Below are 21,717 nucleotides of genomic sequence, written 5' to 3'. Positions count from 1 at the left end.
AGCACATAAGGCGATCAAGTTCATGCACTTAATAAAACAAATAGAAGAAATAATCCGAAATTAAAACTTGCATAAAATCATAGAATTGGGTTCATAAATCCCACATAGGGTTCCAAATAAAATCCTAGAAACTAAAGACTTAGTTACTCGTGATTCTTATGATAAATAAAATAAAAGAAATAAATTAAATAAGAAAAACTATGCTTGAGTCTTCGTTGGTCTTCGTTCCTCCCGTTTTGTGGAGTATAATTTCGTGCTTATGGTGTAGAACTTGTTGCTTTTATAGGCTTTTCTTGATAAGGAAGTAGTGAAAACCTAATAGGAATCATTTCCGCCACTTTCCTCCATCAGGATTTGTTCTTCGATTTTCGTCATGTTCGATTCCCTAATTTTGAAATGTTGCGTAAATAAGAATTGGCTTGGTAGATCAGGATTCCAAGTGAAATCCGAAATGGACTCTATGAGTTTATAGACTATCTTAAAGAGAATGGGATTCTGTCTCAATGGACTCCTCCTGGAACTCCTCAACTTAATGGAGTTTCCGAACGTCGGAATCGAACACTGTTAGACATGGTTCGATCTATGATGGGGTTCACCGAGCTACCGGCATACCTGTGGGGTCATGCACTCCTAACTGCCGTGTATTTGCTGAATAGGGTTAATACCAAAGCAGTTAACTCCACGCCTTATGAACTTTGGCACTCCAGGAAACCCACGTTTAAACATATTAGGATATGGGGTTGTCCCGCTTACGTGAAGCGGCTAGTGGGAGATAAGTTGGATAGAAAATCCGACTTATGCTATTTTGTGGGGTATCCCGAGGATTCCATGGGATACGAATTCTACTATGTTTCCGAGGCAAAGGTGTTCGTCTCGAGAAATGCCGTGTTCCTTGAGAAGGAATTTCTATCGGATAGAAAGGGCAGTGTAGTTGATCTCGAAGAAGTTCGAGAACCACAATCTGAAGTTCAAGCACAACAATCAGATAATGAACCAATTCAACAAACCACTAATATACCTCCTGAACCGTCGCTGCGTAGATCCGAAAGAGTTCGGAGAGCGCCCGATAGGTTATTCCTTGTTGATGAAGTTGACCAAGGATGTGATCCTAGAACTTTCAACGAAGCTGTATCGGATACAGACAAGGGACATTGGCTTAATGCCATGAAATCCGAAATGGACTCTATGTACTCCAACAAGGTATGGACCTTGGTAGATCCACCCGAGGGAATCGTTCCCATAGGCTGCAAGTGGATCTATAAGAAGAAAATTGGAGTAGATGGAAAGGTATCGACCTACAAGGTTAGATTGGTAGCGAAGGGTTATACTCAAAAGCAAGGAGTTGACTATGAGGAAACCTTCTCTCCAGTTGCTATGCTTAAGTCCATTAGGATTTTGCTGGCCATCTCTGCGTGGTATGACTACGAGATATGGCAAATGGATGTGAAGACCGCTTTCCTTAATGGGGACATTGAGGAAGAAATTTACAGCCGGAAGGCTTCATATCTTCTGGAGATGAGCAAAAGGTTTGCAAACTCCAGCGATCCATTTATGGATTGAAACAAGCATCCCGTAGTTGGAACAAAAGATTCGACACAACTATCAAAGAGTTTGAATTTGTGAAAAACCCGGAGGAACCTTGTGTCTACAAGAAGGTTAGTGGAAGTGCAGTGACTTTCCTTGTACTTTATGTTGATGACATACTACTCATTGGGAATGATGTAGGGATGTTACAGTCAACTAAAGTATGGTTATCCACACGTTTCTCGATGAAGGATTTGGGAGAAGCATCCTACGTATTGGGAATACGGATCTATAGAGATAGATCGAGGAGATTACTTGGCTTGTCCCAATCCATATACATAGACACCGTTCTTAAACGGTTTAGCATGGAAGAATCCAAGAAGGGATTCTTGCCAATGTCCCATGGGGTTCGTCTCTCGAAATCCATGTGTCCTCAAACGCAAAAGGAAATCGTGGAAATGAAAAGGACACCTTATGCATCCGCTATATGAAGCATAATGTATGGCATGCTATGTACACGACCTGATATTGCGTATGCTGTGAGCGTCACAAGCAGATATCAGTCCGACCCCGGCCCAACCCATTGGAAGGTTGTGAAGGACATTCTCAAGTACTTGCGAAGAACTCGAGATTTGTTTTTCGTCTATGGGGATACCGAGTTGAAATTAGAAGGCTTCACGGATTCTAGTTTTCAATCAGACGTGGCTGACTCGAAGTCAAACTCGGGGTATATATTCAAAGTCAACGGGGGTGCCGTGTGTTGGAAGAGTTCCAAACAAGGCACGACGGATGATTCCACCACCGAGGCTGAATATATTGCAGCATCAGATGCTTCAAAGGAAGGGTCATGGATTAGGAAATTCATCCAAGAGTTGAGTGTATTTCCGAACGCTAGCGATCCAGTACAACTGTACTGCGATAACAACGGAGCCGTAGCGCAAGCTAAGGAACCAAGAGCTCATCAGAAGTCGAAGCACGTGTTGAGAAAATACCATGTGATCCGAGAGATCATAGAGAGAGGTGAAGTCAAGCTAGACAGAGTCACCTCGGAGGACAATATTGCAGATCCCTTCACCAAGCCATTGTCAGGATCAGTCCACGAGAGACATAGAGAGTCGATGGGACTTAGATTTATGAGTAGTTGGCTTTAGGTCAAGTGGGAGATTGTTAGAGTAGGTGACCAACAAGCCAACTTATGGCTGTGGTCTTTCTCTTTTTTTGTAATAAAACAATCGTTTTTCGTTCGTAATAATAAAATATTTCATTTGGCATTCTATATCTCTTATCCCATGTAAGTAGCATAGATAACGAGTTACTCTATTACTGTGAGTTGATCTAGTAGAATCATGAGATAACTCAGCAATGTAATGTAACTGTTAAACCTTGTTCCTAGTCGATGGGTTACGCCAATAATGAGGATACCGGCCTTTCCCTTTTGAGACTAGCACTTAGTGTATGTGTACTGCGTCTCATCAGCCCTCGGTGTTGTGACATCGGCATACTTGAGTGGGTGCTCATACTAGATGAGTTCACTGAACTCCCTGGCCCTAGAAATCTATAAGTGGTTCTCATTCATCGAGTAATAGGTTTCTAAGATATAGTTGTACACCATTAGTCCTTAAGACCCAGACATCACCGTGACTTCACTAGAGGACCGATTGTATCGTGACCTGTCTCTGAATCCCACAGCGGACCACTCCAAGGGCCAACGTTCGTGCAATCCGAAATCTAGTGTGAAGTCTGTGCATTGTAGTAGGGGATTCGAGCGCTTGAGTAGTCATGGATGTCCTGTGTGTTCTAACAGTTTATAATCCAAGGAATCTCTTTCCAGAGTTGATAGTGGGGTGATTAGGGAAATGTGTTTCCCTAAGTCACGCACGAACGGATTTATAATACCTAGAACGTTCGCACGGTTATTGAACTTTATAAGAGGTCTCGGTGAACCAATGCCTCTAGTTCAATCGGGACATGTGCTGCGAAGGGATCGTACTGTACGCTAACTATATCATAAGGTTCTTGCAGGCACTTCACTTGTATCTAGGGAATCATGATGGGTAGCTACTAGGCGCCAATCTTGATTCGTTGGGCACCGATTTGATCGGCGATTAAGTAAAATGAGTTTTACTTTAATCGGGACTCTTGGGAGGAGTTCATATAAGAACAATGTGTTGTTCGAATCACAAGGAGTTGTGAGCCCACGGCTAGCATACACCTGAACCATTGAGGGTCACACTTCTCGTGTAATATAGATCCTTGATAAACAACAAGCATAGATTAATATGTTAATCTTTGAACGATTGGATGTCAATATGATTGACTCCAAGATTCGTAATTGTGGATTACGAATTGGAATGAACGTAGAGAAAGAGACATGCGGAATTTAGTGAACTTTCTAAATTGGGAAGTTTCCCGATTTAGCAGGTCCACTGAATTAGAAGTTCCACTTTTGGAAATTGGAAATTTCGAAGAGACACTCGTATCGACGAGGACTTTGAGCTCGTCACAAATATAATTTTGTTATATTTTTGTGAAACGATCGTTTGTGAGAAACGAGGACGACAAGGCGATGGGTTAATGGATCAATGGGTCAGGCCCAATGACTTAAGCCTATTAGGGTTGCGAACCCTAGTATAAATAGACCTCATAAGAGAGTTTGAGGTCAGATTTTTACACACAAAAACCCTAGCCGTCCGCCCTAGCCGCCCAGCTCTCTCGGCCGCTGCTGCCCCGCCGATCGCCGCCGCTTGTCGCCGGTTTTCTCCTCTCTTCTCCTTCGTTTATTCTTTGTTGTTTATCTAACTCGTTTACATCTAGTGCTGTAGTTCGAGTGGGTCAAAATATACGAGGTGAAACCTGATTGGAGGAGAGGAAGACCGCTGCCCCGCCGCCGAAGTCGCACGCGCCGCCATTACGCAGCACGCGCATTTCGCGTGAGTCGCACGCGCCGCCACCGTGTCTGCCATCTGCTGGACCAGCTTGCTCCACCCGTGAGTTGCAGCCCCGAGGATTGGTAATTCGCAGTTTGTATGTGTTCGGTTCTAGATTTCGATTCGTCGAAATCCCACCCTTCAAGAGGTAAACCGAAATCTCTCGTAATATATTATAAATTTGGATTTATGATTTACTTGCGAGCATGTTGATGTTGTGAATTAATTGTTATCATGATTTATGAAATTGTGTGAACAAGCATGTTTTATATTTTTCGGTTTTACATGCTTTGATAAAAAATCGATAATTACCATGTGTATGGCAGAAGCGTTAAAGTAAGTTGACTATGTGATTAGTTTATGCATGTAATCGAAACTAGTTCGATCTAAAAATTTTAAATTCCGCTGCATATACATGCACGATCCCCAACATAATTCGCTTCTAAGTTCCGTTGAATCGAAAGCTAAACAAACATCTAATCCTTATCACACAAAACAATCAATCTCATCATCAAACATTGATCATCTCTCATCATCATAAATCATCGATGCATTCGACTCAAGCAAATTTTTTTTTTTAAGAAAACAACAAATAAACGAAAACGACTAAAAAGAAAAAGAATAATCCTAAAGCATGCAATCTAAAACATATAAAGTACATAAAAAGTGTTTTTGCACCCCCTAACTTAAAATTTACATTGTCCTCAATATAATTAAAACGAAGTTTAAGGATAGAATTCACCTTGATTCGTCGAAACGTCCTCCACGTGTTGCACCCCTCCATCTTTTCCTCTTTCAAGCAAACACCTTTTTTTTTTTTTTTTATCAGGGATGTTCTGGACGGCCGTCCCACTTTTTGCACTGTTTTTGGGACGGCCGTCCCACAAACAGTAGGTTCAGAACTCGTTGTAACTTCTCCGGACGGTCGTCTGGGGTTTTGGCTTGATTTTCGGACGGACGTCTGGGCTTTTTGTGTCCGTTTTTTGACCTAAAAATTCAAACATGATTAGATTATTAGATTGCACGCTTATATATATTCTAAGAAAATAAAAAACAACTAAAAATACGAAAAAAAATATGAGAAAAAGAAAACGATAAATGCTCGGGTTGCCTCCCGAGAAGCGCTAAATTTTAAGTCTTCAGCCGGACATTCTTCTTGAAATTGTTATGTCCAATCCAAAGCCTTGTAGATTGCGCATCCATCCATGAGCTTTGTCACTTCAATTGCAACCGATACAGGGATAGGATTGCAATATGTCAGAGTCCACTTTAGCTTGTAATCTTTCTTGGTTGTAATCAATCGGTACGAAGCCAAGATGGGATCTTCATCACCCGCTCCCTCAAATCGGTACACAAAAACCTAACGTCCGCGTATAACCTCCTCTTCAAACACATTCGTCTTCTCATCAACCTCTATTGATGCCTTCAAAGCCACGTCATGAACAACAATAATATCCTCAATTTGAATATTTGCACTAACCACATCTATCTCTTTCTTCTCTTGTTCCGACACATCTTTGGAGTTGAGCTCGATTGCATTCTCATATTCATCATCCTTCAGCGTCTTCGTAAGTTCTTTTTCCCTCTCATCGACACTATTTTCTAGGTCTAAAGGATTTTTCTCACTACAAGTTTCAGACAGATTTTCTTTGTTGCAACCATTCTCGATATCGTCTGGAATATTTTCAACAGACATCTTGAACTTGATCTCTTCAAACATTATTTCCAGTATTTGGATAGATTCTTGAGTGGATTTCATAAAATCTTCAAGGATGGATTTCCTATAACACTCCTCAATAGTGGGTTCTCGTGGCCTTGCATAATAGGTTTGAAAATCATCAAATTGCGGCTCTCGATGTTGAAAATTGTGGAAATCTTGGCTTGGAATGCTCCGCTCGTACGTGTTGGTGTATGTGTTCCAATAACCGCCGTTGGTATTATCTATAAAATTATTCGCTTTCGGTGCATATCAACATTGGTTAGTTTAATGATCTCCACCACATATTGAACAAAATAATGGCATATCATAGGTGTTTTGGAGGTATTCGCCAGACGGACGCCATTCATTTCCCGTTTGAGGTGCACGGAAATTATACCCTGACATGTAACCAAAGAGAAAAAATATTAAAAAAAAATAAAACGAAAAATTAAAATAAAAATAAAAATTAACTTGGGTGAATCGTGAAAATTGTTCAAATTTAAAGCTAGAATAAAATAAATAATTAAAATATTCCCCGGCAACGGCGCCAAAAACTTGTTGGTTGAAATACCTACACGCAAGTGCACGTATCGTACAAGTAATAAAGTGGATTTTTAAGTCCAAGTATCGATCCCACATAGAATATTTAATTATCTAATCCTAGACGCTAAATTCTACCAATTGTTTTCAAGCACACCCTACACAGTCGAATTTTGAGAGAATTAACTAAATTAAAAAGCAAGCAAAAACAAGAAAGCAATTAAAAACGAAGTTAATCAAAGTAAACAAGCTTAGGATTTTATTCTTCCCCCTATGTGATTATTACTCCCCCAATTCCTTCAATTATGCAAGCAATTAACCCGGATTATTAACTTGAGATGCTAAAATAATCATAACCCACTTCCACGTGTATTACGATTCTAATCCTCTAGATTCAATTACTATATTCCTATGCAATTAATTCTAGAACACATCATTAAGCACAAATCTCAATAATGGCTACCTAAGAGATTAACTATATTCCTATGTTAATACCACAAAGGCTCTTCTACCACAGTTCTAATTATTAACCCGATCTTCCGATTCATGCGATTAACAATAACATAAAAGCACATAAGGTGATCAAGTTCATGCACTTAATAAAACAAGTAGAAGAAATAATCCGAAATTAAAACTTGCATAAAATCATAGAATTGGGTTCATAAATCCCACATAGGGTTCCAAATAAAATCCTAGAAACTAAAGACTTAGTTACTCGTGATTCTTATGATAAAGAAAATAAAAGAAATAAATTAAATAAGAAAAACTATGCTTGAGTCTTCGTTGATCTTCGTTCCTCCCGTTTTGTGGAGTATAATTTCGTGCTTATGGTGTAGAGACTTGTTGCTTTTATAGGCTTTTCTTTATAAGGAAGTAGTAGAAACCTAGTAGGAATCAATTTCCGCCACTTTCCTCCATCAGGATTTGTTCTTCGATTTTCGCCATGTTCGATTCCGAATTTTGGAATGTTGCGTGAATAAGAATTGTAGCCCTTGAAATTAGCTTTCCAATGCCGCCAAAATCAGCTGATTTGGAGTTCGTATGAGAGAAATATGCTCGAAATGGTGGACAGTGCCAAAGCAGTGGCGAGATTCCTTCTTCCAATTCGATTTATTTCCTTATTTGCAACCTTTTCGTTTATTTTTGATCTTTTTTCCTTCATGGACACATAATTCTCGTTTTCACCTATAAAACACAAAATCAATCAATTAAAAGCACAAATATAATTAAATCTAAACAAAAGATCCACGTAGAGTAAACGTATTGAGCGTAAAATTTACACTCAACACACCCCTAAACTTGAACTTTTGCTTGTCCTCAAGCAAAATCTAATCGTAAGCAAATAACTCAACTACCGCATCTCATCATATAGATTAATGACCAACTTCACGTTTTCAGAGCTTGTAATTACAATGAAAATTCTTAGGCATTCGCAAGCTCAAAATTCAAAAGCACTTAGTCACTGACCATAGCCAAAAACCACAAATCATTCAATTGCTTCAAGCATCCAATATTTGTAAATTAAAGATAGAAAAAAAATTATACTTACATGCATATGTTTGACTCCAAATACTCACCAAATTATTCTACTCTACTAATATCGAACATAAAGCTATTGAGATCATTGGGACTTTGTGGCTTCCAATTGTTAGGCTCTTTAGTATCAAATTTGAAGTTTCCGTGATGCATAGATTAAGTATCAAATTAGATGGTGTTCAGTAAATTAATTCAATATTTGATCGTTTTTAATTACCAAATTGCCGCTGCCAATATTATATTCCGACAACAGTTCAACTCTCCAATAAATAGTAAAAAATCTATTGAAATAATAAAAGAATCTGATTTCTGTTTTCGTTTCCAGAATTGACAATGAACAGTGATGAATCTAAAAATGCGGTGTTTGTAGAAATACCGGAGCTATGCAAAAGATACGACGGTTCACGGCGGCGGCGCCGCCAGATCCACAGACGGCCACTGCAGCTCCAGCGGAGCGCATACGATCCAACGATAGTGTCGCTCGGCCCTTACCACCACGGCCGGCCGGATCTGCTCGCCGCCGACGAGGTCAAGTACAGATTCCTGGACCGGCTGACTTCCGGCGACTCAGCGAAGAAAACCTCTCTCTACAACAAAGTTGTCGAGAAGATCGACGAAATTAGGGATTGCTACGCCGATTTGAATTGCGTCGAAAAGTACGATGATAGGGCACTGGCTCTGATGATTCTTCTAGATGCTTGCTTCGTAGTATCTCTGGTGGATGGCCTCGCCGGAGACGAAAGCTTTTTCGCCGATTGGCAACTTTGCCGTGGCCTTGCCAGCCTGTGGTTCGTAATTCGAGATGTAATGTTGCTCGAGAATCAAATCCCGCTTCAGGTATTCAAATCGAGTACTATTAATATTCGAAATCGAGATAATTCTTGAATTTAATTTGATTAGTGCATACGAATGCAGTTCGAACGAGTTTTAATCGAATCTAATTCAAGTTAATCCCATTTCAAATAGGCTTTGAATAAATTGAGTCAAATGTATAAAATTGTTTGGATCGTTTGAATTTAGTTTCTTTGGCGGTGTTGACGCACACCAATTAAAAAAAAACATTAAATTGGATGTTTTGGGAAAAATATTATTTGTTTGACCAAATTACCCTTTGTACATTGTTCATTTTTTTCTTGCTCATTTCATTAATCTATCATTAATATTTGAAAAAAGAGTAATTAATTTTGGCCAGAAATGCTAAAGTGATATTTGCAAATGATTATTTAAAAGTAGAAGTTAGTGATTGTGAGTTAAGTCAGTTTTAAATGCTTATTTTTAAAAGTTGAAGGTGTTTGTAAATATTCCAAAAAATGAACTTAAATAGAAAAAACAGGGTTATGGTTACTTTTAAAAAAATAGTTTAAAACAGATTATATTAAGAGAAGAAAAAACAAAAGTTAATTTTGCAAACACCTGAAAACAGATTATGAGCAAAAAAAAGCTCATAATCACTTTGAAAAAACTTTTGCAAACACCACCTTAATATGAGAAAAAAATTATACGGCTAAAGTTACACCAAAAAACATAAAAAAAAATCAAATAGTTGACAAATTCAGGTAGAACAAACTGTATTAAACTCGATTAATTTGATATTTTATCAACTTCATGTTGATTTAATCGATTCGAGCTCGGACTGAGTTTTATATCTTATTGATTTAATTTTTCTGTCATGGTTTGCAGGTTATAAAAATGATAATCAATGTACAGCACGGGGAAGAATTAGGGGAAGAACTACTCCACAAGTTCTCGAATTGGTTAATGGCGGGGGAATTCAGCACTGGCGATAGAAGCTGCATTCCCCCGCTGGCGGCAGCAGTCGAGGAGGAGGAAGAGCCTCTTCACCTCCTCGAAGCTTGCCGCAAATTGCTTATAGTAGAACAAAACTACACTCCAACAAAACTCTCAGGCATCAAATTCACACAAATCGACGACGAGCATAACTTCAACCAAACATTTCGCTCGGTGACGGAGCTTAAAGAAAAGGGCGTTGAATTCGAGGCCAGTTCTTCGTATTCCGTCACCGACATACATTTTGAGTCCGGTCCCTTATCAGGCCGGCTTCATATCCCGGCAAGGGTAGTTTCGTCCATTTCCTTTGTATTTCTATCCAACATGATAGCGTACGAAATGTCTCCGGGTTCGGAAACTGGATTCGAGGTCCTTTCGTACGCAAATTTCATGAAATCGTTAATTGAAAGCCCCGCGGATGTGAAGGAGCTACAAGAGAAGGGAATTTTGATCAATAAGTTTCAAAACCACGAACAACTTTTGGAGGAATTTAAAGGTGTGGACACTTTTGGGCTCGATAATTTGGATATATTTAAAGAAGTGAGGCGGGAAATCGAGGAGCATTGTCGGAGCAAGGCCAAGACTTGGATGGCTGATTTGATTCACACCCGATTTCGAAGCCCGTGGACTGTTGTTGCGTTGCTTGCAGCTACTTTTCTTCTTTGTCTCACTTTTCTTCAGACCTTTTTCACCATCCATCCTGCATTGTAAATGGAAATTTTCTTATTGTTTAGGTTTAATTTTTCAACGCATACAGTTTTACCATTTGGAAGAATATACATACATACATATATTATATATATATATATATATATATATATATATATATATATATATATATATATATATATATATATATATATATATTAGTTAGTTAGTTTATGAATAAATTGATTAATTCTTAAGAAGCCTGGGATGTCTCCACATTCATATGTTTTTCTTATACAGATGTATGAATTAATTTTAGTGTAAATTACGGCCACTCCTTTGAGATAAGGTCAAATTATGAAAAAATCTACATGTTTAGATAATTACTACTATCCTTACATTATGAATCTTTTTGCACGTCCATCCTTATAGTATCAAATTCAACATAATTTTCTGGATTTTGTGGAATGTTCTCTAGTTTGTACTCATTTTGTGCAAAAATGAAGTTTATGAGGGATAACCCCTTAGTTTTGAAAATATATAGGCATAGGTCCTATAGATTTTTCTTTCCTAGTCAAAAACCCAAATTATAATCTTAATTTGATATATATATATATATATATATATATATATATATATATATATATATATATATATATATATATATATATATATATATATATATATATATAAGGCTACAAGCCAAGAAAAACACATCTTATGATCATCTTAATTCAAAATGTTGAGCTCCAGTGTGATTAAATAGGTACAAACTTGAGAATATTCTATATAATCTAGAAAATTCCCCTAAATTTGACACCGCAAGGGTGGACATGTAAGAAGATTCATAGTTGAGGGGTGGCTGTAATTAACCAAACAGAATGGAGTTTTTCGTAATTTGACCTTACCTCGTGGGTGGTTGTAATTCTCTCTCAAGTTTATCACATTACCTACAGTCCAAAATAATAATATATAAACATTATGTTCAGAATTTCTTATCAATCAGCGTTTGTAGTCCAACGGTTAGGATAATTGCCTTCCAAGCAATAGACCCGGGTTCGACTCCCGGCAGACGCAATTTTGTTTTTGCATCTTAATTTTGTTGTTTGCCTCAAATCTTGAGGAGGGCCTTTTTACCCCTTTAAAAATACATTATTACTTTCTGCCCCCTACTTTATCTGGAAATTGAAATGGGCCTTTTTTCACACTTTTACTGACAGTCTATCAGGGACTTATACATAAATATTAAAATATCGAAATTTACTTTTAATTTTACATTCTTAAGCATCTTATTAGGAGGTGTACATATGAGGTCTACATAAAAACACCAGTGTTATGAAAAATATGTACCAAATCCTCTTGTGTTTTATTTAATATTGCACGAAACCCTTAGGGTGCATTTGGATGGAGGGATTTGGGGGAGGGATTTCAAATCCATAATAACAAATCCCTCGGACTTGTTTGGATTGAGGGATTTGGAGATGGATTTCAAATCCCCACCCCTTCTTTTTAGTTGATTTTGGAGCAATAGTGATGGATTTCAAATCACCCCAAAATTGGAGTCATTTCAAATCCATTCTCCAAATCAAATCCCTCCCCAAATCCCTCCATCCAAATGGACCCTTATTCCATTAATAATTAACACCAAATCCTCCTGTGTTTTATTTAATATTGCATGAAACCCTTAGGGTCCATTTGGATGGAGGGATTTGGGGAGGGATTTGATTTGGAGAATGGATTTGAAATGACTCCAATTTTGGGGTGATTTGAAATCCATCACTATTGCTCCAAAATCAACTAAAAAGAAGGGGTGGGGATTTGAAATCCATCTCCAAATCCCTCAATCCAAACAAGTCCGATGGATTTGTTATTATGGATTTGAAATCCCTCCCCCAAATCCCTCCATCCAAATGCACCCTTATTTCATTAATAATTAACAATGCTTTAGTAACATAGGGGGTTTAGTACATGTTTTCTTCAATATAAGTGGAATTTTTCATTGCGAGAAATGCTTACACATTGAAGGTGACACTTAGCAAGTTTTCTTAACCGTGAGCAGAAAGGCGATTACATCAATAGTCAAATAATAAAAGGATACTATGCTTTGAGTACACTCATTGAAGAGTGGCTGTAATTAAAGAATCAGCTATATTATATTTTGTATATTCGCACATTGACAAAATATGGAACCAACTCATTTATATATATATATATATATATCATAAAGTTATAAACGAAAAAGAAAAGTGAAAAAACGAAAAAACAAAAAGGAAAAGGGCAAAGACGGAAATATAATTGAGGATTCGAATCCTAGACTTCGAATCTAATAGTAGAGCATATGTACCAACCCTTCTAATGATGATGAGAGTTGGTATAGCATAAAGAATTAACTAATAAATAACTTGTTTTTAAACACTAATAAATAACTTATTTTTAAACACTAATAAATTTAAATCGATATGATTCAATGAGCTAGATGTATGGCCTATATATATTAACTTTCCAATGGGTAAATTACGGCCATCTCCTGACCTAATGTCAAATTATGAAAAAATTCTCTCATGTTTGAATAATTACAATCACCCCCTGAACTATGATCTTCTTACACTTCCATCCTTGTAGTGTCAAATCCAACATAATATTCTCTAGTTTGTACTCGTTACGTTTTTGTTGCAAAAATGCGATTTCTGATGCACCACAATCTGATATTTACAAGCCAAAAGACACAATTGAGCATCTTATTTCAAAATATGGAGCTCGAATGGGGTAAAAGAGTACAAATTGGAGAATATTCAACATAATCTATAAGATTTTACTAAATTTGACACCGCAATAGTAGACATGTAAAAAGATTCATAGTTGAGGGATGGTTGCAATTACCCAAATATAAATGATTTTTTACGTAATTTGACCTTACCTCAAAGGGTGGCCATAATTTACCAATTTTTTAATTGTTTGGAACAGAATTAGAATACATATTATTAGAGTCGAGAAGTAATAGAAAACCTCCATAATCCATGAGTTGATTTACATTAATTATATATTGAGAAATATTACAAGGTAATATATTAATTCAGGTAACTGAATCATAACTTACTCCAGTAAAGGAAGATATTTGATATCTAAAATAAATAGCAATTTGTTGGCTTACTAATAAAGGGAGATATTTGATACTTAACTCTTCAATAAATGTCTTAAATAATCACAAGGGAATCACGAATACGAATCAATGTTGACCACAAGTCAACACACAATCACATGTCCAAGGTCAATACGGTCATTTCACATGAAGGTCAATTCAGTCATTTTCTATTTTCAGACAGAAAAAAAGAAAAAAAACCCATACAGTTTTGACTCTGCAGTCAGAAGAAAGAAATCCAAACCAAAAAAATGGGTAACTGTAGCAGCGGCTATACCTCGAATCCCCCACCCACCACCACCAGACCTCCGCCCCCTTCTCAACCCAACGGCGGCGGCGGGGGAGGTGTTGGTGGAGGTGAGTCCCACATCACCATCCTCCCCTCCGATGCGGATCCACCGCCGCGACGGCCACTTCCCACCGGCAACGGCCGCATCCTCGGCCGCCCCATGGCCGATGTCCACTCCGTCTACACCTTCGGGCGGGAGCTCGGCCGGGGCCAGTTCGGCGTGACCCACCTCGTGACCAGACGCACCACGCGCGAGGCGTTCGCGTGCAAGTCAATCGCCACCCGGAAGCTCGTGACCGCCGACGACGTCGCCGACGTCCGCCGCGAGGTCCAGATCATGCACCACCTCACCGGCCACCGGAATATCGTGGAGCTGAAGGAGGTGTTCGAGGATCGGAACAACGTGCACCTCGTGATGGAGCTCTGCGCCGGCGGCGAGCTCTTCGATCGGATCATCGCCAAGGGGCATTACTCGGAGCGGGCGGCGGCGGGTTTGTGCCGGCAGATTGTGACGGTGGTGCACGCGTGTCACTCGATGGGGGTTATGCATAGGGATTTGAAGCCTGAGAATTTCTTGCTTCTCAGTAAAGATGAGGATTCGCCGCTCAAGGCTACTGATTTCGGATTGTCTGTGTTTTTTAAGCCAGGTAATTTATTTATTTTTTATTTTAATTAATTAGTTCTTTTAATATTTTAATTGAATTTCTTATGTTTTTTTTTGTGTGGAATTGGTCTGAAAAATCATTAATTGAAATTTGTGAGACAACTTTGTTCTTCTGTGTTTCATTATTTTCCCCTTTCATGTGATTGATTGAATCGTGTTGTCGAAAATCATAACGGTTAAAGCAGGAATCGAGGCATCGAAACCCGAAAATGTGAATAAGATTTCGTGTCATTTTTTTTTCTGATTAATTATAAGGAAAATAAATATCGGAGAACAATATCGTTTGTCACTCTCGTTTCTTGATTCAAACGGTTCTTGTTTTTGTGTTAAATGCAATAAACTAAAGCGTGCCCTTTCTGCGCTTTTGTACCGGGCTATAGTTTAGTGTATGTTCGTATCGCCTAATGTGAAATTCACATATTTGACATGGTATAAAAAGCGGAAACTGTCGAAATTTTGTGTGCAATTAATGGATTGAATGTTTTCAAATGATAGAGTGGATTTCAAGTTCCATCACAATAACATTGGTATTAATTCAAATCGAGAACTAATAGTATTAGCTATGTAGCACATAAACTTCAACTTCTTAACGCTTCTGTGTTTCGGACACCTTAGGGCCATTTTGCAATTTCTAAAAAAGTTAGAAACATGTTTGAATAGCAAATTTTCTAATATTTTTGTTTCTTCCGTAATTATTTGCACAATTTAATGATCAATTACCGATTGATAGTAAAATTTACTTTGAATATGTTTGTATGGAAATATATAAATAAAAACTTATATATGTTTATATAGCATATTTACATAAAACACCCCTATAGTTGTAATAATTACAGGTACCCCAAAACTCCCGTATCCCCATTTTTGGGATATGCTGTTTCCCCGTGTCCGTTTCCCCGTATCACCGTTTCCGTGTCCGTGCTACATAGAGTATTAGTATGCTGTTTGTTTGGACATTGTGAATAATTACGAATTTAACCTTAGGAAGACCGATGTATCTAAGTATAGTGTCTCGAGAACGAAATGATTGTCTATGCTCACAGATTCACATATTATTACAGGAGAAGTATTCCGAGATCTAGTTGGCAGTGCGTACTATGTTGCTCCAGAAGTATTGCGTCGGAATTATAGTGCCGAAGCCGATATTTGGAGTGCTGGAGTTATCTTGTACATTTTGCTCAGTGGGGTGCCGCCTTTCTGGGGAGGTATTGTCTTGATCTTGCAACTCTCGATTTTGTAACGATCCATAATCGAATTATGATGTGCTAATAACAGTCTTTATTTATTTATTTCCTTTATTAATTTCAGATAATGAGCAGGGAATATTTGATGCTGTTCTTCGTGGGCACCTTGATTTTGCTTCTGATCCTTGGCCGTCAATATCGAGTAGCGCCAAAGATCTCGTGAAGAAGATGCTTCAGTCGAACCCTAAAGATCGATTTACTGCTGTTGAAGTCTTGAGTATGTTTGTCTCGATTTTTTAGTTTCTTGTTAGAGCCATGTCATGTATGGCTAATATATTATGCCACACACACACACACACACACACACACACACACACACACTTATATGCAATATTTTCATATTCAGACCATCCATGGATGCGAGAAGACGGAGATGCTTCGGATAAGCCTCTCGATATTGCTGTCTTGACTAGAATGAAGCAGTTCCGTGCAATGAATAAGCTCAAGAAAGTTGCTCTTAAGGTCAGATTTTCTTTTTCTTTTTTTATAATATTTAATCGGGAATTATTCAAGGAACGGAATTCTTCTAATAACTTTGTGGGGGTTTTTAAATAGGTGATTGCGGAAAGTCTGTCTGAAGAAGAAATCATAGGATTGAAGGAAATGTTCAAATCCATGGATACGGATAACAGTGGAACTATTACGTACGAAGAGCTCAAAGCTGGCCTACCGAAGCTCGGCACCAAGCTTTCTGAAGCAGAAGTGCGCCAATTAATGGATGCGGTACAAATTAAATATAATACCTTTTGATCCCGATTATTGTTATTATATTTATTTTTATTTATTTATAAATGTGTAGTTTACTATATTTATCTGGTTAATTGTGCAGGCTGATGTGGATGGAAACGGGACAATCGATTACATTGAATTTATAACGGCTACGATGCACATGAACCGAATGGACAGAGAAGACCATTTGTACAAAGCCTTTGAATATTTTGACAAGGATAAGAGCGGGTACAACTCGTTTTTTCTTTCTTTCTTTTTTTTGGGGCTCGCGCAAACACACACACACACACACACACACACACACATATATATATATATATATATATATATATATATATATATATATATATATATATATATATATATATATATATATAATTACGGCCACCCCCTGAGGCATGGCCAAATTACGAAAACCCCCTCGTGTTTGGGTAATTATAGCCACCCCTCATTTTAAATATTTTTACATAAAATTTATGTAGTTCGGTTATTTACCGAACCAAATCGTATATTCAGTTCGGTTAACGGTATGAACTGTTGGCGTGCCGAAATTTCGGTTTGGTTTTACCGACTTAAAATCCCTATATTTATCTTTGGAGGGGGTTTTTCGTAAGATAATACATAGTTGAGGGGTTTGGCTGTAATTACCCAAACAGGAGGGGGGTTTTCGTAATTTGACCATAACTCAGGGGTGGTCCTAATTTGCCTATATATATATTCCATGCTTCTTGCTTACGAAATTTGCCGTTGGAATTTAATTAGGTACATCACAATGGAAGAATTGGAACATGCCTTGAAGGAATACAATATGGGCGGCGACCCTAATACGATTAAGGAAATCCTTGCTGAAGTAGACACCGACCATGTAAATGCTTTCGTTTCCCTTTATATAGTCTCCATATATATATATAGACACACACACGCGTGCGTAACTACTATAAAGGAAAAAGAAAGAAGAGAAAATGGTGCAAAATTTATGCTAGTTGAATGTAGCAAATTTATGTGTAAGATACTAGGTTTATGAGAAGCGGTGGTGGGGGCCATGGCCCCCCCTAGACACTAAGCCGATGCAATTGTTGTAATGAATGTGTTATGTTTGTATGGCAGGATGGGAAGATAAACTATGACGAGTTTGTGGCAATGATGAGGAAAGGCAATCCGGAGATAGTCACAAATAGACGCCGGAAATAGAAATTAAATATGGTGGATTCTTTTATTTACCCGTTTACCTAACCGGAGTAAATCGTACATGTTATTCTTCTTCTTCGTCGTCGTCATCTTGTCTATAGCGGATGCAAATTTACTAGCCATTTTTTTTGTGCTCTAAAAATTACATATTGTGCAATTGTTATCATTTATGAGAAGTTTTGTACTCTGATTTTTCATATATACCCTTATTATTTGAAACTGCGATTTTTCGTAGTCGTTTTTTTTTTTTTGCTTCTGTGGAGAAATTGCAGATTTTTACCCTCGAAGTTGGCATTTATTTTGTTTGGCCCGAATTTATTCGCGTTTTGCATTTTTTTGGACTAGATGTTGAAGTATTTGAAAGTTAGTGACTTGTTAGACTGAAATGTGAAAAAGAAATTGGGGCTGAACTGAAAATAGGCCAACTTAGATGGTGTGATCTGTAATATTGCCTTTTAATTCCAGGGAAAAAGAAAAGGAAAAAGAAAAAGGAAATTGAGTCACTGAAGCCCATGCATTGCCTCCACCATCCTCCACTAATATCGCTAGACCGAGTTATTCAAACGAAGGAAAATTAGATGTTACACCTGGTTATTTATATTTAGTGAATTTGAATTGTATACATAATGATATGTCTAACTGGGTCAATCCAATGGGTCTATAATTTCTTTACCTACTGGACCACGAGCCCAATATCGAAGACCATTATCACCGAGGCCCAATCACCTTAAGTAAGGTTTAGGTCCGACAATCTCAACTAAGTTATAAATAAAAGTTTGAACTCATTCCTTAAGGTACGTCCTATTAACTGAGCAATACTACAATATGTATTCTCTGGACCATTTATACTATCCGCACGTCTGACTTGAGCGTCGGAGGGGTTTCCGCCGAATCAACCCCCGACTTAGTTTACGTGTTCTGTGATCGCAGGTATCTCAAGGTCATCAAGCTCGTGAGCCAGTGATCCACTCTGCTCTTCCACCTCATCCTATTTCAACACTCTAAGGTGATCTATGTTTAGCATCATCATTTTGGCGCCGTTTGTGGGAAGACAGACATAATCACGTAGCGCGCACGATGACCTTGAGACTGGAGGTTCTGGTTTGCCACTTCCTCCTCCTCGTGCTCGGGATTCACCACGAGAAATTTCTCGGATGTCCCACTAGATCCTCAATAGGATTCACTTCTTCCCGCCTCTCGATCGGTTCAGACAACCGAGGAGGCCCTTCAACACTAGAAGGGTTATCGACTCCCTGGGGTATACAGTGCCCCCAAAACATTTCTTTCGCCAAGGGTTATCGACTCCCTTGGGTTTATAGTACCCCCAAAACATTTCGTTCGCCAAGGGTTATCGACTCCCTAGGGGTGTACAGTGCTCCCAAAACATTGCTTTCGCCAAGGGTTATCGACTCCCTAGGGGTGTACAATGCCCCCAAAACATTTCTTTCGCCAAGGGTTATTGACTCCCTGGGGTTTATAGTACCCCAAAACATTTCGTTCGCCAAGGGTTATCGACTCCCTCGGGGTTTATAGTACCCCCAAAACATTTTGTTCGCCAAGGGGTATCGACTCCCTAGGGGTTTACAGTGCCCCCAAAACATTTCATTCGCCAAGGGTTATCGACTCCCTAGGGGTTTATAGTGCCCCAAAACATTTCGTTCGCCAAGGGTTATCAACTCCCTGGGGGTTTATAGTGCCCCCAAAACAAAATGGAAAATTATCCCAAAGGGTAGACATAAAAAAAAATAAAAAAAAAAGACTAGCGCGTGCACAGCACGCACACGTGGCGTACACACGCCCAGAATCGTGCGCACGTCAGCCCGAAAAGAAAAAGAAGAAAAAAAAAAAAAAAAGAGAATGATTAAGCCAAGCCGCGCCATCGCCCTCCAAGCCACACGCATCCTTATTCTCGGGGCGCGCGCGCGTCGAAATATAAAAAAAAAAAAGTGCTGACAAAGCACGCGCGCTGGGAGAAAAAAAGAGAAAAAAAAATAAAACTAAAAGAAAAATGGATGCAGCGCGTGCACAACATGCGCGCTTGGGGCATCGCACATCTGTAAAAGGCACGCCTCGATCCGCGGGTACGAGGAGACAACTCGCTCGATCCGACGAACACGTTGCGAGACAACTCCCACGAGGAGCCAACTCCCTCGGTACTACGAGACCGCAGCGAGACAACTCCCACGAGGAGACAACTCGCTCGGCACTACAAATCTGTTGCAAGACAAGTCTCACGTGGAGCCACCTCGCTCGATAATAAGACTCGCTGCGAGACAACTCCCACGAGGAGACAACTCGCTCAGAGCGACCTCAATCCACACGCTCCTCAGTCGAGCGTATTCCAACGCTCCTTCAACTTCGCTGCGAGACAACTCCCACGAGGAGACAACTCGCTCAGAGCGACCTCAATCCGCACGCTCCTCAGTCGCGCGTCATCCAACGCTCCTATACCTCCGTTGTGATGCAACTCCCACGAGGAGCCAACTCCCACGGTGATACAAACCCGCGGCGAGACAACTCCCACGAGGAGCCACTTCCCTCGGTATTACGAACCCGCAACGAGACAACTTCCACGAGGAGCCAACCCGCTCGGTACTTCGAACTCGTAGCGAGACAACTCCCACGAGGAGCCAACTCGTTCGGTACTACGAACCCGCAACGAGACAACTGCCACGAGGAGCCAACTCACTCGGTACCACAACCCGCAGCAAGACAAATCCCACGAGGAGCCAACTCGCTCAGCACTACAAATTTGTTGGAAGGCAAGTCCCACGTGCAGCCACATCGCTCGATAATAAGACTCGCTGCGAGACAACTCCCACGAGGAGGCAACTCACTCAGAGAGACCTCAATCCGCACGCTTCTCAGTCGCGCGTCATCCAATGCTCCTATAACTTCGCTGCAAGAAAACTCTCTCGAGGAGACAACTCGCTCGCAATTCACTACACAATCGCAAGCTCAAGTTAACACGATTACAACCTTAGAAACACTTAGAGATATTATGGGAATCTATATAGCCTGACCAGCTTGATTACTCAAATTTCTCTACTTGTTTTTGACGGGTCCTTCGTTAAAACGTGGCCACAGTTCAAACATAGTTACAACCTACGAGGTCTAACAAGGGACACGATTCCCATAAAAAAATCTTGAGAGCTTGATCCCCTCCTCAAGTACATCACGCACAAGGCTATATGTAAACACATACCAGCAACGCGTCGAAACATTGACAATGTCAATAAATAATAACTCCTACTAGGAGATTACTTGATCCGTGCTACTACATTATCGCGAGACAACTCTCATGAGGAGATAATTTGCTACTACATCGTCGCGGAATAACACTGACAACTCAAGTAACTTACAACGCGACAACTTGGTCGCGCTACGCACCAACGCGCCTTCACGCCCCTCTGACACACGCTCCAATGCCTTTTCGCACACCATCAGGCCATATGCCCAATAACGACCACTACAATTTTTACTCTCGACATGATCGAGAACCCATTTCGACATGGCCCCCACATCGACTCGAGAGTGGGGGCCTTAATGATATGCCTAATTGGGTCAACCCAATGGGCCTACAATTTCTTTACCTACTGGGCCACGAGCCCAATATCGAAGACCATTATCACCGAGGCCCAATCACCTTCAAGTAAGGTTTGGGCCCGACAATCTCAACTAAGCTATAAATAAAGGTTTGAACTCATTCCTTAAGGTACGTCCTATTAACTGAGCAATACTACAACATGTATTCCCTGGACCATTTATACTATCAGTACGTCTGACTGGAGCATCGGAGGGG

General features: G+C 39.5%; 2 protein-coding genes, 1 long non-coding RNA gene and 1 other non-coding gene across 4 annotated transcripts; 3 read left to right on the top strand and 1 right to left on the bottom strand.

The window, feature by feature from the left end:
* Nucleotides 1-7,308: 7,308 nt before the first annotated feature.
* LOC148770775 (uncharacterized) lies at nucleotides 7,309-8,742 on the bottom strand. The gene is made up of 2 exons (XR_016031148.1): nucleotides 8,603-8,742; nucleotides 7,309-7,875 (listed from the first exon to the last, which is right to left on the bottom strand). It is a non-coding gene; the product is annotated as an uncharacterized LOC148770775 (long non-coding RNA).
* LOC105955070 (UPF0481 protein At3g47200-like) lies at nucleotides 8,507-10,779 on the top strand. The gene is made up of 2 exons (XM_088817811.1): nucleotides 8,507-9,063; nucleotides 9,907-10,779. Exons 1-2 carry the CDS (start codon nucleotides 8,560-8,562, stop codon nucleotides 10,723-10,725), a joined length of 1,323 nt encoding a protein of 440 aa, XP_088673937.1. The 5' UTR covers nucleotides 8,507-8,559; the 3' UTR covers nucleotides 10,726-10,779.
* An 888-nt stretch (nucleotides 10,780-11,667) lies between these two features.
* Nucleotides 11,668-11,739, top strand: TRNAG-UCC (transfer RNA glycine (anticodon UCC)). The gene has a single exon. It is a non-coding gene; the product is annotated as a tRNA-Gly (tRNA).
* Nucleotides 11,740-13,979: 2,240 nt separating this feature from the next.
* LOC105955072 (calcium-dependent protein kinase 1-like) lies at nucleotides 13,980-18,149 on the top strand. The gene is made up of 8 exons (XM_088817810.1): nucleotides 13,980-14,737; nucleotides 15,816-15,959; nucleotides 16,063-16,215; nucleotides 16,345-16,460; nucleotides 16,554-16,721; nucleotides 16,828-16,955; nucleotides 17,490-17,592; nucleotides 17,835-18,149. Exons 1-8 carry the CDS (start codon nucleotides 14,053-14,055, stop codon nucleotides 17,916-17,918), a joined length of 1,581 nt encoding a protein of 526 aa, XP_088673936.1. The 5' UTR covers nucleotides 13,980-14,052; the 3' UTR covers nucleotides 17,919-18,149.
* The last annotated feature ends 3,568 nt before the right edge of the window (nucleotides 18,150-21,717 follow it).

Source organism: Erythranthe guttata, chromosome 5, assembly GCF_056151865.1.
Source record: "Erythranthe guttata isolate IM_541 chromosome 5, IM_541, whole genome shotgun sequence".
NCBI lineage: Eukaryota > Viridiplantae > Streptophyta > Magnoliopsida > Lamiales > Phrymaceae > Erythranthe > Erythranthe guttata.
Note: the sequence above shows the minus strand (reverse complement) of the source record. Positions and strands in the feature narration are given on the sequence as shown.

Coding starts and splice junctions, on each gene's coding strand:
- LOC105955070 (XM_088817811.1), top strand. CDS start 8,560: ATGAACAGTGATGAATCTAAAAATGCGGTGTTTGTAGAAATACCGGAG. Junction 9,064..9,906: donor AGAATCAAATCCCGCTTCAG/GTATTCAAATCG, acceptor CATGGTTTGCAG/GTTATAAAAATGATAATCAA.
- LOC105955072 (XM_088817810.1), top strand. CDS start 14,053: ATGGGTAACTGTAGCAGCGGCTATACCTCGAATCCCCCACCCACCACC. Junction 16,216..16,344: donor TACTGCTGTTGAAGTCTTGA/GTATGTTTGTCT, acceptor TTTCATATTCAG/ACCATCCATGGATGCGAGAA. Junction 16,956..17,489: donor TTTGACAAGGATAAGAGCGG/GTACAACTCGTT, acceptor GAATTTAATTAG/GTACATCACAATGGAAGAAT.